This window comes from Danio rerio, chromosome 21, assembly GCF_049306965.1.
Source record: "Danio rerio strain Tuebingen ecotype United States chromosome 21, GRCz12tu, whole genome shotgun sequence".
Taxonomy (NCBI): domain Eukaryota; kingdom Metazoa; phylum Chordata; class Actinopteri; order Cypriniformes; family Danionidae; genus Danio; species Danio rerio.
Window position 1 is genome coordinate 17498052 of NC_133196.1, and position 14932 is coordinate 17512983.

The 14932-nt window shown below is 35.4% G+C and overlaps 1 protein-coding gene and 1 non-coding gene across 4 annotated transcripts; one reads left to right on the forward strand and one right to left on the reverse strand.

Annotated features, from left to right (window-relative positions):
• Nucleotides 1-1059: 1059 nt before the first annotated feature.
• On the reverse strand, nucleotides 1060-14492 carry zgc:193801. Of its 3 annotated transcripts, none has more exons than XM_005161191.5 (8): nucleotides 14417-14492; nucleotides 9874-10072; nucleotides 9604-9794; nucleotides 6690-6860; nucleotides 6448-6606; nucleotides 5159-5293; nucleotides 4942-5034; nucleotides 1060-1922 (listed from the first exon to the last, which is right to left on the reverse strand). In XM_005161191.5, exons 1-8 carry the CDS (start codon nucleotides 14417-14419, stop codon nucleotides 1482-1484), a joined length of 1392 nt encoding a protein of 463 aa, XP_005161248.1. In that variant the 5' UTR covers nucleotides 14420-14492; the 3' UTR covers nucleotides 1060-1481.
• A 304-nt stretch (nucleotides 14493-14796) lies between these two features.
• trnaa-ugc (transfer RNA alanine (anticodon UGC)) lies at nucleotides 14797-14868 on the forward strand. The gene has a single exon. It is a non-coding gene; the product is annotated as a tRNA-Ala (tRNA).
• The last annotated feature ends 64 nt before the right edge of the window (nucleotides 14869-14932 follow it).

Below are 14932 nucleotides of genomic sequence, written 5' to 3' on the forward strand. Positions count from 1 at the left end.
TGCGATTCTTTTTTGGAAAATCAGCACACTAGTCGGTTCCAGAATTAAAAACTTGTAAAATATATACTTTATATAAGTTTTATATACACTTGAATAATAATAATAATAAATAAAAATATATATATGTAGTAGTTTTAAACATGTTATTTCGAAATAAGTTATATTGATTCTACTCATTAACACATATATCATGTATGAGTATACAAGTAGTACTATTATATACTACTCATATGCATGTATATACAAATAATAACTTGACTTGTAGTTGATCATTTGGAAAAGTGGCAGAAGGTCAATTTCTCTAATGAATCATCTGTTGAGCTGCATCCCAGTCATCACAAATACCGCTGACGACCTATTGAAACTTGCATGGGCCAAGATTCTCACACAATTCAGTCAAGTTTGGTCAAGGAAAAAATTATAATTTGGGGATACATTCGGTATGGAGGCATGCGAGAGATCTGCAGAGTGGATGGCAACATTAACAGCCTGAGGTATTAAGACATTTGTGCTGCCCATTACATTACAAACCACAGGAGAGGGCAAGTTCTTCAGCAGGATAGCGCTCTTTCTCATACTTCAGCCTCCATATCAAAGTTCCTAAAAGCAAAGAAGGTGCTCCAGGATTGGCCAGCCCAGTCACCAGACATGAACATTATTGAGCATGTCTGTGGTAAGATGAAGGAAGCAAAGAAGATAAACGCAAAGAATCTTGATGAACTCTGGGAATACTGCCAGACGGCTTTCTTTGCCATTCCAGATGACTTTGTTAATAAGTTATTTGAGTTATGGCAGAGATGTTTGGATGCAGTCCTTCAAGCTCAGTTATCTGAGTTGTTTTTTTTTTTTTGTGAAATGAGCATTTTTTGCAGACCTTGCGTGTAAGTTTAGTAATTTCACTTTTCAAGGTAATGAATATGCTTTTTACTGTGTTTAAGTGAAATTACTGAACCTACACACAGTAGACTTTAAAAAAAAAGCTCATTTTTGAAGAAAATTTCAGATTACACTTAGAAAAGCAACAGATATCATCTGTAAAAAACAAATGGACAATTTAACTTAAAGTCAATAATTATTCTTGGGATTTAATTCAAAATAAATAAACACTGGTTATTATTAAATATCACTATGGCTGTAGAACTTCAAGATTTGGCATCCTTACATTAAATTATTCCACAGCTAATAACTCTTCGCCGCACAATGTTTCTATTATGAAAACATGATCAGTAGCAAGTCTGTTTACGCTCAATGATAAATGAAACCCAATGCAGTCTTTAAAAGCACAAGTACATTGCATTAGATAGCACTGACAAACATGAATAAAAATGTAAAAAAGAGTTATGGTAAAAAAATTAAATCATGGAATCATGTATATTTTGCCAAATGACAGAATACACACAGATTATTGATCTGGAAATGTGTGGCCTACGTAACAGCAATTTGTAAAAGCTTTTAAAAAGGAATGGAGATGAGTGAGACTCTCAGCTTATTTTTTGTACTTTGTTTTCAACTATCTCCTCTAAGTCGTCAGTAGAATTGCGCTTCTTTGATACCTCGATGGACAAAGACACTTCCTGTTTATCCTCTAAAACCTTTGATGTAGTTAAACCAGTGTTTGTCAATTCTAAGTCCAAGCTGGGGCTCTCCAAACAGGCCACTGTATCGGATGGAACTAGCTCCAGCTCTGTGGATTTTAGTGTCTCATGCTGCTCTGTGTGTAGCTGTACATCCATGTCCTCCAGTCCTGTTAAAGGTCCACTGATGGCTGCAGTTTGTGGCTCTTCTGAATCCTCGTTGAGTTCCAGTGCCTCCTTGTGGCCATTGATTGCCATGCCGTTATCAGTCCCGCACAGGATCTCCCTTCTGAGTGAAGCCAACTGAGCCTGCAGGAGCTCCTTGTGCTGAGCTTCAAGGCTTTCCATCTAACAGTACCAAAGACAGAAGAAAGTATGCAAGTTTAAACAAAGTGCATTAACAGGGGACCTATTTACAAGATGTAAAATAAGTCAGTGAGTGTGTTTATGAAGCTCAATATACCCCACAAATAATGTTTTATCACTCTTTGAAACTCCCTTTTAGGGTTTGACTCTTATTGTGCAATTTTTGTGACTGTGACTTTACATTTAAATCAGATTGTGCTCTTTTCAAACAGGACAGAGCTACAAATGGCAGATTGAAAAACAAAACTAATGTCCTGTACTAATGAGTAAGAGATCGTACCAATGGGTGTGGCTTTTCCCCTCTGATGACATGTAGAAAGGGAGCATGTCAATGAAAGTGTTTTAGCAGACTGTTTTTATGAAGTGCTTTTATGAAATGTTTAATTGATACATTTTTGCCTTTAGAAGCTGGTTATATATGCAGTCAGTTGCCATGCAAATGTGTTTAAACCACTTAAACCCCTTATTTTTGCCCAATACATCCTTTTTAATACAAGTCTTAAAAAACGTCATGCATGTACAGCTCCTACCTCTTGAATAGTGCAACATCCAATTCTCTAAGCTTACAAAATAACTAAAGAGTAACAAAAGAATATTTTTCATGCTAGATCTGCCAAGCAAACAAGCTTTTAACGATAGTACCAATGACATGATGGTTTTATCAAATACTGATTGGCTTTATTTGGAAGGCGTGACTATTCAGTCATAGAGCGTGTTGCACTGACTCTCATTCTAAAGTTTATAAATGCACTGTCTTTGTATACTTTGAATACTTGGCACGAAACTGGGAAAATATTAAATGTGTGACGTTGAGTTTTACACATACTATTTTTCTTCTTATTATTATCTATTTTTTTTTTTACATTTTTTATGTTATGATCATAATGAAATAAACAGGCAAAATAGATATGTTTCTGATATGTAAATCAATTAAATTAATTCAATTAAATTGTGATTAATTAAATCAATTTTTGGCAAAAAAAAAGCTCAATGTGCAAACATTTACATTTACTATGATTTACATGAAGCACTATGAATGACTAAAAGCCTCAGCAGATTTTTATTTGTTGTTGTCATGTTCCTCTGGTCTCTACTGTTTGTTTGTTTATTTATTTATGTATTGTCACATCATCAACTTATGTCTATTTTTCATCTCAACATCTGCCATTATTATTTATTTTTAGCTCTTTGCTATGAGGCACTTTAGATTCACCTTTTGGACAGTTATCCATTAGATAACAGTACCTACTGAGACATCTAATTTATATAAACAACCAATGCATACAACACGCATAGTTGTTTGGCACCTAAAATATAATGTATCATACTTATTTCTGCGATATGGATATTGCACTTACTATCATTTATTAATTTTCCTTCAGCTTAGTCCTTTTATTCATCAGGGGTCGCCACAGTGGAATGAACTGCTAACTTAGCCAGCATATGTTTTACACAGCGGATGCCCTTCCAGCTGCAACCCAGTACTGGGAAACATCCATACACACTCATTCACACACATACACCATGGCCAATTTAGATTATTCAATTCACTTATAGCGCATGTCTTTGAACTGTTTGGAAAACTGCAACACCGACCGCGAACACGGAGAGAACATGCAAACTCCACACAGAAATGCAAACTGGCCCAGCCAGAACTTAAACCAGCAACCTTCTTGCTGTGACGCCTGTTTCACACCGCAAGCGTCAGCGGCGCGTGAGCAGAGCGTGAGCAGCGCGTGTGTTTTCGGCGTCCATGTTAACAGATTAGAGCTTTCATACCGCACGCAGCAGCAGCGCGTCAGAGCGAGGCGTGAGCGTCGCCGAAGCAGCAGTGCAGCGATAGTTTCGGCGCTGGGTCTATTTTTGACGCGCTGCTCACGCTCAATTAAAGTGACAGTGCATTGAGAATGACCAAAACACATTGAATGACAGTAAAAACTAACAATTTTACCCAATAAATGCGTTAATAATGTCAAATGGTTTATATATAGTCTTTCAAATGAACTTAAAACGATTAAAAACGGCAACAAACATTTATTTAGGCCCGAACTACAAAACCAAATGTAAAACTATTTTACTATCAGTTTTGCTTAAGTTGCACACTAGTGTTGTAGGAGAGGGGAAATGGAATATTTACGGGATTTGTAGTCCATAGCGAAGTGTATTGTGGGTAGTGTAGTGCGACACGCATGCTGGATTAATTGATGTGAGCTCGCTGTGTTCTGTGCAGCTAGCAGAGCAAGAAAGTTTTAATCGGCTTTGTTTTATGTTCACTCGAATTATTCCTACCGGGAGCTGTTTGCACTGTGAATCTGACAACACGAAAATAAGTAAAAGAATGGCATGCATTAATTACTTTTGTCCGTCTCATCATCTGCACGAGCATGAATTAACGAGCTGTTATTCTGCCGCTGGACATCACTGAAGCGGAGAAATTAACACTAGTTTGATCATGTATAAATATCATTATAACTATATTGTATAAATATGATTATAACTAGGTCTACAGCAACCTGATAATCAAAAAACAAATGACATGATATCACAGGCGATTGTTTTCTGACTGTAGACAATTCTCATATAAGTTAGCTTGAGAAGCATACAGTACTATTTGATCTATAAAATTAGTAAAATAAACATTTGCAGGTTAATGAAACAGCATAGGAGGGGCCTTGGTACAGATGAAAAGTTTAAAAAGTGTATTTGTATATAGAGGGGTAACTAGATAGAATAGACAGAGATAGGTTGATCTCAGCAGCAGCTGCCGAAGAGCTGCGCGCTGCAGACGCAGCTGGTGTGAAAGGCAAACGCCTGCGTGCTGCTACTGCTCGACATACGCGCTGCTCACGCTCTGCTCACGCGCCGCTGACGCTTGCGGTGTGAAACAGGCGTGAGGCGACAGTACTAACCACAGAGCCACTGTGTTGCTCATTTACTATCAGCTTGATGTATAATTATAATAATTTATCAATACAATCTGATTCTCATTCAGAGCACTTACAAGTTTGGCCACCTTTTGCTGGCTGTGATCAGGGCATTGATATGCTTGCAGTTCCTCAAACATCCTCACATTAGATTGCACCAGGCTTGCGACCTAACAATGAAATTAAATAGATGAAAATAATTATTTAAATACAACAAGACAAGTGTACAAGGAAATATGTATAACCAATATTCTTTTAAATTAAATAAATACAATAAACTAGCTCCAAGTATACCTGTTCTTTGAGCTGTTTAATCTCAGCTCGTAGCGTCTTCTCCATGCTCTCCTTCTCCTGATGAAGAGTGTCGATCTGCTGGTGAAGCTCCAGGAGGCGTTTCTGCAGCAGAGTCTGCTCCAAACTTTCTGCCTCCTAAAATTACAGAAACAATACATTTAGATTAAGTTTAAGACTGCTACTACATATTATTTCATAATTTAGTGTATTTTAGATAGTAAAATATTTTATGAAGGCAAAGGGTAATTTTCACTTTTCAGCCTTCATCCCATAATCCTTCAGAAATCCCTTTAGAATGCTGATTTGGTGCTGAAGAAAACATTTATTATTTTTATTATTGATGTTATTAATGTTTAAAGCAGTGGTGTCTGACTTTTTGTGGTAAACAAATGATAATAGACTATGATACCTTTACTTTGATTAGCTGCTGAAGAAAAGTTCGCAAACTATAATTTTTTTTGCTGGGCAAAGATGATTAAGCACATCCAAAATAAAAAGTTTCTTTTGACATAATATATATGTGTGTGTTTGTATGTTGTGTACATTTTACATGCATAGACAAATGCACATATGCATGCATATATTTGAGCAAATGTTTATTTATATTCATTCATTTTGTTTTCGGCATAGTCCCTTTAATAATCCAGGGTCGCCACACCGGAATGAACCGCCAACTTATCCAGCACATGTTTTAAGCAGCGGATGCCCTTCCAGCCGCAACCCATCTCTGGGAAACACCCATACATACTCATTCACACTCATACACTCACTAATTTAGAGCCTTCCCAATTCACCTGTACAGCAGGTCTTTGGACTGTGGGGGAAACCGGAGCACCCGGAGGAAACCCAAGTGAACGCGGGGAGAACATGCAAACTCCACACAGAAACACCAACTGACCCAGCCGAGGCTCAAACCAGTGACTTTCTTGCAGTGAGGCGACAACACTACCTACTGGGCCACTGCGTTGCCTGTTTATTTATATTCAGATATAAAATATATATGTATATGATACAAATTATTTATACATTTAAATATTTATGTTAGGACACAGGGCTACAATGAAACCTGCTCAACTATTGTTTACGCTCGTAATATTTATGTTATTTGCTAATTAATAACCTCATGTGGAACTCTGAATTTCGGAGTCTGCTACTTGAATCTTGTAATTAAAAATAATATAAAAATTGCATTCAAAATAACATAAAAGGACAAATAAGACATTTTTTTCCTGTAATCGAATTCTGAAATACCATTAATAAAAACATTTTAATCAGTGATTAATAATAACCTGTTCAGTGAGAATACCAGTGGTCGTATCATAGATCACACTGTTTCCTTGTCCATCAGGATCCATAAGAACAAGAGTCTGTGTCCCATCAGATGAACTTTGGGAAGACTGCACCTCTTCCTCAGCACCCAATGGGATGCCATTTCTCTCAACGTCTTCCTAAAAGGCAAATAATTCTTAGAGTTCATCCTTGGTAATGAATATGACCGAAAGCTATGATATGCCAGTGTGAGTTTGTCTACCTTTGGCTCCACAGTCAGTAGTGTTTCAGTGCCAGTGGTCAGGATGGGCTGTGTTAAGATGGATCCAATGCTTGTGCCATCTTCACCTGGTCCAAGACCCACTGCCAGCCCCTCATATGCTTTCACATGAGCTTCTGAGCTTTCACCGTAATACTGTCGGCAGTTCACATTCTGGAGAAAACGCGTGAACATTATACAGAATCAATAATAAAAGTGAAAAATCAACAGATTTTAGACTAATTCAGACCATTAGTATGTGTTCTTTTTCTATGATTATGAAAACTTGCAAATGCCCAACACAACTACATCTATAAAACAGAAATACTATGTAATCTGAATCACTTTCAAAACAGTTTTTATTTAGATTTGTATATAAGGTTTTAGTAAAAATGTAAACTGTCAGCCATTTAGAATCAGATCACATGCTGAAGTCAGTTTGTCTTAAATTACAATATACAGCATATAATATATATGCTATATAACACATATACAGTACTTTACACCATACTGATAATTTTTTTTTATGCAGCTTTATGCATAATATGCATCATTTAAATTAAACAATGTAGATTAATGTATTTATATGTAATGAAAAGGTTATTAGTTATTGAATAAAATAAAATGTAAAAAAAGTCTCTTTTGACAATTCTTTGGTTTTTAACCAGGTAAAAAAAAATTGTCAAAACCAGCTAAATCCACTTTGTTTTTTTTAGCAAAAACGTCTAAATTCACCTATTGGGATGAGACAGTGTAATTACATGTAGTTGAAAATCACTAAAGATGCTATTAGAAATTATTTTACCAAACATAAAACACATTACACAAACCACCTAAAACAAAAACATATATAAATCTGTCAAGTAAGTGGCGGGTCATTCCACTGTGATGAACCAGGAAAAAAGCAGAAGGAAAATGAATGAAATCTGTCAAGTAAGTGCATTAATCAATAACATGAAAACTGACATTAATTAAATCTTAACAATCTGTTGTCATTCTGATATTTGGGATTAAGTTTAATGCAAGTAGAGCAATGTAAATATTGCAAACACTGTAAACTAAGCTTGGTAGATTCAAATAATGTAGTGTAAAAACATTGTGAAACATCACTATCTGTGCATTGTCCATTAATATAAAAAGCTTATCAGATGTAGAGGTAATATGAAGTAATAATGTATAGTTTTGTACATTATATTCATCTTTTTAAAAATAGCTTAAATTAGCAAATAAAACACAAGGTAGGCCTACTGGGCAACAAGGGGCTGTCTCTTAGACAATTTTATAAGCTTACAATAATTCATTCTCACCATACTTAAGGTCTTGGTCTCTTGTTTATCCTCATAGCATTCATGTGGGATAAAAGAACGGCATCTTAACTCTGTTATTCGTGAAACGCAGTTGCCGTTTAATGTATAGTAAATCGGACTTATTCAAAGTAGCGTCGCTGCGCAAAAAAACGTTATAAATGCATGCTAAACTTCCAACTGTACATTGTGTTTTCTTTTTCTTATAATGCACAGAGTTTTAAGGTAAGAGAAGTTTTCATTTGTCATTCATTGACAGTCGGACAGGGTCATCCAGTTCATAAAACTCCAGATTTTAAAATCGAAGCAGAATAAAACAATCTCCTCATAAAAGCCGGCGTATGAGCGCGCTGCTAAATTGAAAACATATGATTCGATTCGCGCCTTCTGATTGGTTCTCAGGATATAGCGGCTTTTGCTGTCAAAGGCAAGTGCCATTTAGCAGCTTTTGCCAACAAACTGTTATTTCTGAATGCCCTGATGCTGGGATTTGGATGATTAGAAGCTAATCTATTTGTTGATGGTGTAAGACGTGCCTAAAGCATTCACTCAATGTCATTATCTCATTTTTGGCGAAAGTGGCGTTTAGCGGCTTTTGCATATGAACTCTTCAAATATATATATTTACATAAATTACGACATGTTATTTACATTATGTAATTTAAATAATGCATATTATTAGTGCTTACAAATGATTAATCACATCCAAGAGAAATGTTCATCTTAACAAAATGCATTTTATATTAGACCTGCTCTTGGTTGGTCAATGGCGGGGTCTAGTTCAGTTCTTTAAAATAGCAACGCGCCAACAAAGCACATTAACACACTTCCTCTCTAGACCGAAACACTTATGAGTCCACAAAGTGGCACAAATGGATTTGCTACTGCAACAACGTGGTACATAACATGACAATTACAGTCACGCTTGTCTAAAAATGGCAATAAATTGTGCCATACACATCTTGCGCCTTATTGCACCGGGTGTATGATAGGGCCCATAGTGTTCACATGTTTCTTTACTGGATGAATCTACACCCTTGAAATATTTTTCGAACAAATTATTAAGTGACAAATACATTTTTATTGGCATGCAAACTGCATTTGAAGCACCAACTTGCTTTCAAAAGTTGATTTTGTTTGCTACTGTCAACATAAATCTCTATATTAAATGATTAACTTGTTATCTTGCAACTTCTGCGACCATTTGAATGTTTATAACAAAGACTAAAGCTAATTTAATCTATACATGATGACTGCTCTCTTTAGGTCAAAACTCAGATTTTATTGTACAACTTTGATCCTCAGCGTATGATCATTAATGAGAATATTCAAATTGTGGTCATTAAGAATGAAGATGACATGGGTGTTTGAATTAAGATCATAACCTTTTAATAATCATGCAGCTCTTTTTTAAATAACAGTAATGGTTTTACAAATTTCATGAAATATCAAAGTAAACTCTATTATAAATTTAAGTAGATAAAGATAATTTAAAGTGGCAGATGACAAAATATTGCACTTGCTTTTAAAATACAGAACATTTTTCATTCATTTATATGAGTTTTCATTCTTGTTGTGAACAGACCTTTAATCCAGTGTTATACAGCAATTACCTGCGTGACTTGGATCTGGAATGTGGTGTGAGGGTTTCGGAAGTGTGTTTTATAGTGTTTGATGGCCTCATCCCTCCTGTTGAAACCATTTCTGCAGCGGTAACAGTGCCAATGTGCACCTTTAAACCTCTTTTCTCCTTTTATAGTGCCTACAATCTCACAATGGATACAGCAGCGCAGCACTTTTAAGCCTGTCCATAAAAAGAGAAGTTTATGAGAGAGGTTGCAGAAATCATACACGCTAAAGTCTATAGCAACACTGTGCCTCACCAGCAAAGTCAATGCCTTTGTCCACGTGTTTGATGCGGAAGTGAGCTCGAAGGATGACCGGGTCTTGATAAGCCTCGGTCACAGCACACAGTGGGCAGTGCATGTGCACACCTTTCTCCTGCCCCAAACACTTCTCATCCTGACACAGCACAGGAGTGTAAGTGTGTTCGGTTCCTCTGACACGAACTGACGGATGGGCCTAGAAAGACAAATGTAAACAGGAATGTAGGGTAGATTATAAAGAATAAGAGTCACATTTTAGTTTGGGGATCATAACGTCCATATTTCAAATTAGAGCTGCACAATATATCGTTTCAGCATCAATATTGCAATGCACAATAGTCACGTCGCAGGATGTGCAATGTTGAGTTGGGATAGTTGATCTCACACAATTCAGAATACATGAGGTTTGTGAAGTCACTCCAGTGTTTAACCATAACAGAGCAAAAGTTTATCATCTGTATTTTTTCACAATTTCAGATGTTATAAGCATTTAGACACCAAACAACAGTGCGGTTTGTAACATTATTATTGTCATTTTGCGATTGATTTATACAATGAACACCATGTTGTTTTACATTAGATTTCTGTACCTCAACACTATTAAGACTCCCAAGAAAACATTCTCAATCAATCTAAACTAATGAATTCTTTCCAACAGATTTATTCAAGTCATTTGGTAAAATTGGATTCATATCGCAATAAACAGTGGAAGTCAGAATTATTAGCCCCCCTGTTTATTTATTTATTTTTTTTGTTTAACAGCGAGAAGATTTTTTTCAACACATTTCTGACCATAATAGTTTTAATAAATCATTTCTAATAACTGATTTATTTTATCTTTGCCATGATGACAGTAAATAATATTTTACTAGATATTTTTCAAGACACCTCTAGACTTAGTGACATTTAAAGGCTTAACTAGGTTTTAATTAGGTTGACTAGGCAGGTTAGGGTAATTAGGCAAGTTACTGTATAATGATGGTTTGCCCTGTAGACTATCAATAAAATATAGCTTAAAGGGGCTAATAATTTTGACCTTAATTTTTTTTTTTTTTTTATGTAAAACTGCTTTCATTCTAGCCGAAATAAAACAAAAGACTTTCACCAGGAAAAAATATTATCAGACATACTGTGAAAATTTTCTTGCTCTGTTAAACATAGTTTTGGAAATATTTTAAGAAAAAAAAAATCAAAGGGGGGCTAACAATTCTTCAACTGCATATTGGAGCCCTATTTTAATTATTTTAATCCTACCCCTTTACTAAACCAAGCTAAAGCTAAATATTAATAAAGAGCAAGTTTAGATGCTTATTTGAGGCAAAAGTTATAGTTAATAGTTAGTCAATAGTGTGAACTGCTTCCCAAATAAAAATGTGACCTAAATAAGTAGCCAATTTTTTACCGTGAATCACTTTCTGACAGATGCTCTTGGCTGGAATATTAAACAAAAAAAAAAAAAAAAAAGTTGAATACAAACAGATGTGATTTAAATTTTTCCTTTAAGAGGGAAAAATCTTTAACTAGAAGTTGCTGGTCAATAAATGTTCACGCAAGAACACATCTGTTGAAGTGCTGTAGAAAAACAGCTGTGTTGAGTGACTGGTCCGTTTGTTTACCTCTCATTATTTATTCAAGATCTGAATACTATTTTTACATACAGGATCCATTTCAGCTTTTTAAATGTATATACATTTTTAGCTAAAACCATATGCAGGGTTCAACGATAAGGATTTTTTCTACTGGCCCGATTGAATTACTGGTTCATATTTTTACTTGGCCTGCCAATATTTTCACTGGCACCACCAAAAAAGAAAAAGTTAATAGCCATTTCTTAGCCACATATTTTAAATATTGTGTCAAAATGTTTGTAAGTCTAAAGTTTAAATATTTAAAAAATGTTAATAAATGTATAACGAGCAACATTCAATGTGTTATGCAAAAAAAAAAAAAAAAAAGTAGTATGGATAATGTGCAGGTAGTTTATTAAAAAACAAAAAGTAGCTGACCTGCCAAACTGAGGGCAAACTGTACAAAACATCACTTCATTTTTTATTTATGTTATACCCTCGTAAATCTCAGATTCCAGGTTAGAAACAGATGTTTTCTTTTAGCATCATAATTTGATGTTGCCACCATGTTGCCGTCTCTTCGCTGTACTGGTTGTTACGAAAAAATAACGTGCTCACAACATCCAATAAGATAAGAGGAATCGAAAAGCAATATGGCGTTCAAAACATCACAGAGAAGGTAGCATTTGAAGGCTTAAAAACACAAACTGTTTCTCGATTCTAAAACTGTATTTGCACACAATTGACAAAAGGTTGCGGACAAATTTTGTGACATAGGCAGCAATGCCTTAATCAGGCCAGTAACGATCCTGTCTTCTGTCCCGAGAATTTCGCACACTGGCCTCGGGCCATCAGGCGGTCCTTATTGTTGAGCCCCAATATGGTATCTTATAAGGAACTTTTCACTAATTAGTGAATGTACAATTGATTCAGTTTTGAAAGTTGTCACATTTTAACCAATGCATTATTCATTTGTTATTAACTAAAAATGTGAATTTGTTTAAAATCTCAGTATTGTATAAACCACACAAAACTTTTTTGATTTTTGAAATATATGATTGCATGACATTTTTAAGAACATGCAAGCTGAAAATTACCAGTATTTTTGTCTTATATTTCACATCGAATTGATTTAATGTTACATAGGCCTATATTTCCTCTGGTAATGTCTAAACATTTTTTAGATCCTGCAAAGCAGTTGGGTCTGATGTAAACAGCTGCACATAAACACCAATCCTGACCACACTGTTTTATAAGCTGTTCTTACAAGGAAAAGTTAAAGCTGCTCTATGCCTGCTCGTAAAGTTCACAATAGCCAGACTAAATTATGCTGACTCTAAATGACTCCAGGCACTTGTATCAAAGCATACAGTGGTCATTTAAGTGAAAATACATTCATGTAATTTTCGGTATTGAGGTAAAGTTAGTTTTATATTCGCATATCCATACAATGACTGACAACTTGTGACACGCTCCCTACATTGTTTGCCATGGTACTGTTGTAAAAAAATCAATGAGCGAGTGAAAAGAAGAGAGAGAACCCAGTCCAGGAGACTCGAAACAAGCAGAATTCCTTTATTGAGACGTGTTGGTTAATCTGCAGTCATACAGCGTCTTTAAGATGTTCATGTGTCTGCAAGAGCCTACTAGAGGTCCGCAGTCTGCAAGTTCTTTCACAAGTCTCTCACAAGTCTCACACAAGTCTGAATTAGTCTGAATTAAGACAAAGATTTCATGGCTATATTGTGTTCTTAGGAGGAGGGGATATAGCTAAACAAAGCATGCAAATTAAGGGTTGGAGTCAGCATGGCATAGGTGTTAAAAAACAGCCCAGCTACTGACCACACAAGTTAATCAACATAGGGTTTCTGTAGCATAAAAGCAACACCCGAAGACAAAGACAGAGTCGTTTAAAGCATTTGCATCACTGGCTTAGCCTGTAGTGAGAGAGATAAAGGTTAAATGTCCCTCCTAGCGGGGATGTTAATGAAATTATATAATTAAAAACCAGAGAATATAACTTTTCAGTTATACGTAGATTATTGTTAATTTGAAATTAGATGATATAAATTTATATTTCCACAGTACTTTGAATATTCGGTCTGAAACCACATGCAAGTATGAATTTGAAAACAACACTAATTTAATTGTCTTTGAACAATGTTGTACTTTGATAGTCACTGGCTGCTAATGATTACACTATTTAGAATTTGCAAAAAATAGTTTTCTGAAGTTATGTTATTAAGGAGAAATCTGAATGTGTAAAATATAAAACCTAATTTACGGGCAGCTGTCTAGAAACTTTCATGCCACTTTAAAAGTGCTTCTCTGACACATTTCCATTTAATTCATACACAAAAACACCTTTATAAACAGCATAGATGATTTACTTTAAATCAACTTAACTCATTGGCAGCTGTTTGACTATCACACCTTGAAATGTTGTTATAGTATAAAATCTTTAAAAGCCCCTTGTGGAAAACATAAGAACTGCTCAATAACGACCAATGAAACTTGGTCCTGACAACATATGAAAAATAATTACCATCTTTATCTCAAGCAGTCCAAAAAAACTCGTTTGCAAAATGGTAATATACACGTAAGTTACGTGTTGTAGATGAATTATATGTACTTAAATGGGCCTAATGCATGTGTAACAATGGCAACGTTAACGGTACACATATTTTACAAGGCCTGCAACTAGTTAATTTAAAAGTCTTTATAAAATTATGTAAAGTTATGATGCAAACCTTGAACTCTGCACTAACGTTAAATCACTTTAGTCCAGTAAGTTCAAATCTGAACGCAGCGTTTGAACAGTTTAGCTAACAACTTTAGCAGGCTAACGAAAAACTCGTAGCATTTCGTGCCTAAACTTCCACTCACCACAAAAGCGGACATGCTGTAGATATTATACAGAAATCCGCTTCAAAATCCACCGGTTGTTGTAGTATTTAGCCTATGAAACATACCATTTCAGAGCGTCTGTGTGTGGTTCGTCATCTTTGTGTACACACATTCACCTGCGGGTTTCGTCGAGATAACACCGATGAATGCGTTGACGACATGGCATTATCAGAGTTCAACGTAAATTTATTTCATTGGCCACCATCATATTTTGTGTAATTGTAAACCAATCAGGACCCGATTCGATGAGTAAGGGATGCCGTCACGATGCACGTACACAGAGAAAAGATTTAAAAAAAATCCGTGATATACAGTATCCATAAATATGTAAGGATACATTTTCTGTATTTTATCACGATAATTTCTCCAAATAACTATATATATTCATATACTTCATGTCCTGCTTTTAAGTTTTAATCGCTATAAATGAGCAATAGCTATGTAAGGGGATGTAGCTCAGTGGTAGAGCGCATGCTTTGCATGTATGAGGCCCCGGGTTCAATCCCCGGCATCTCCACTTTTCGAAAATCTAACGAGTTAGATTTGTAGATGAGCTCTACTTCAACACGAGATTGAATTAA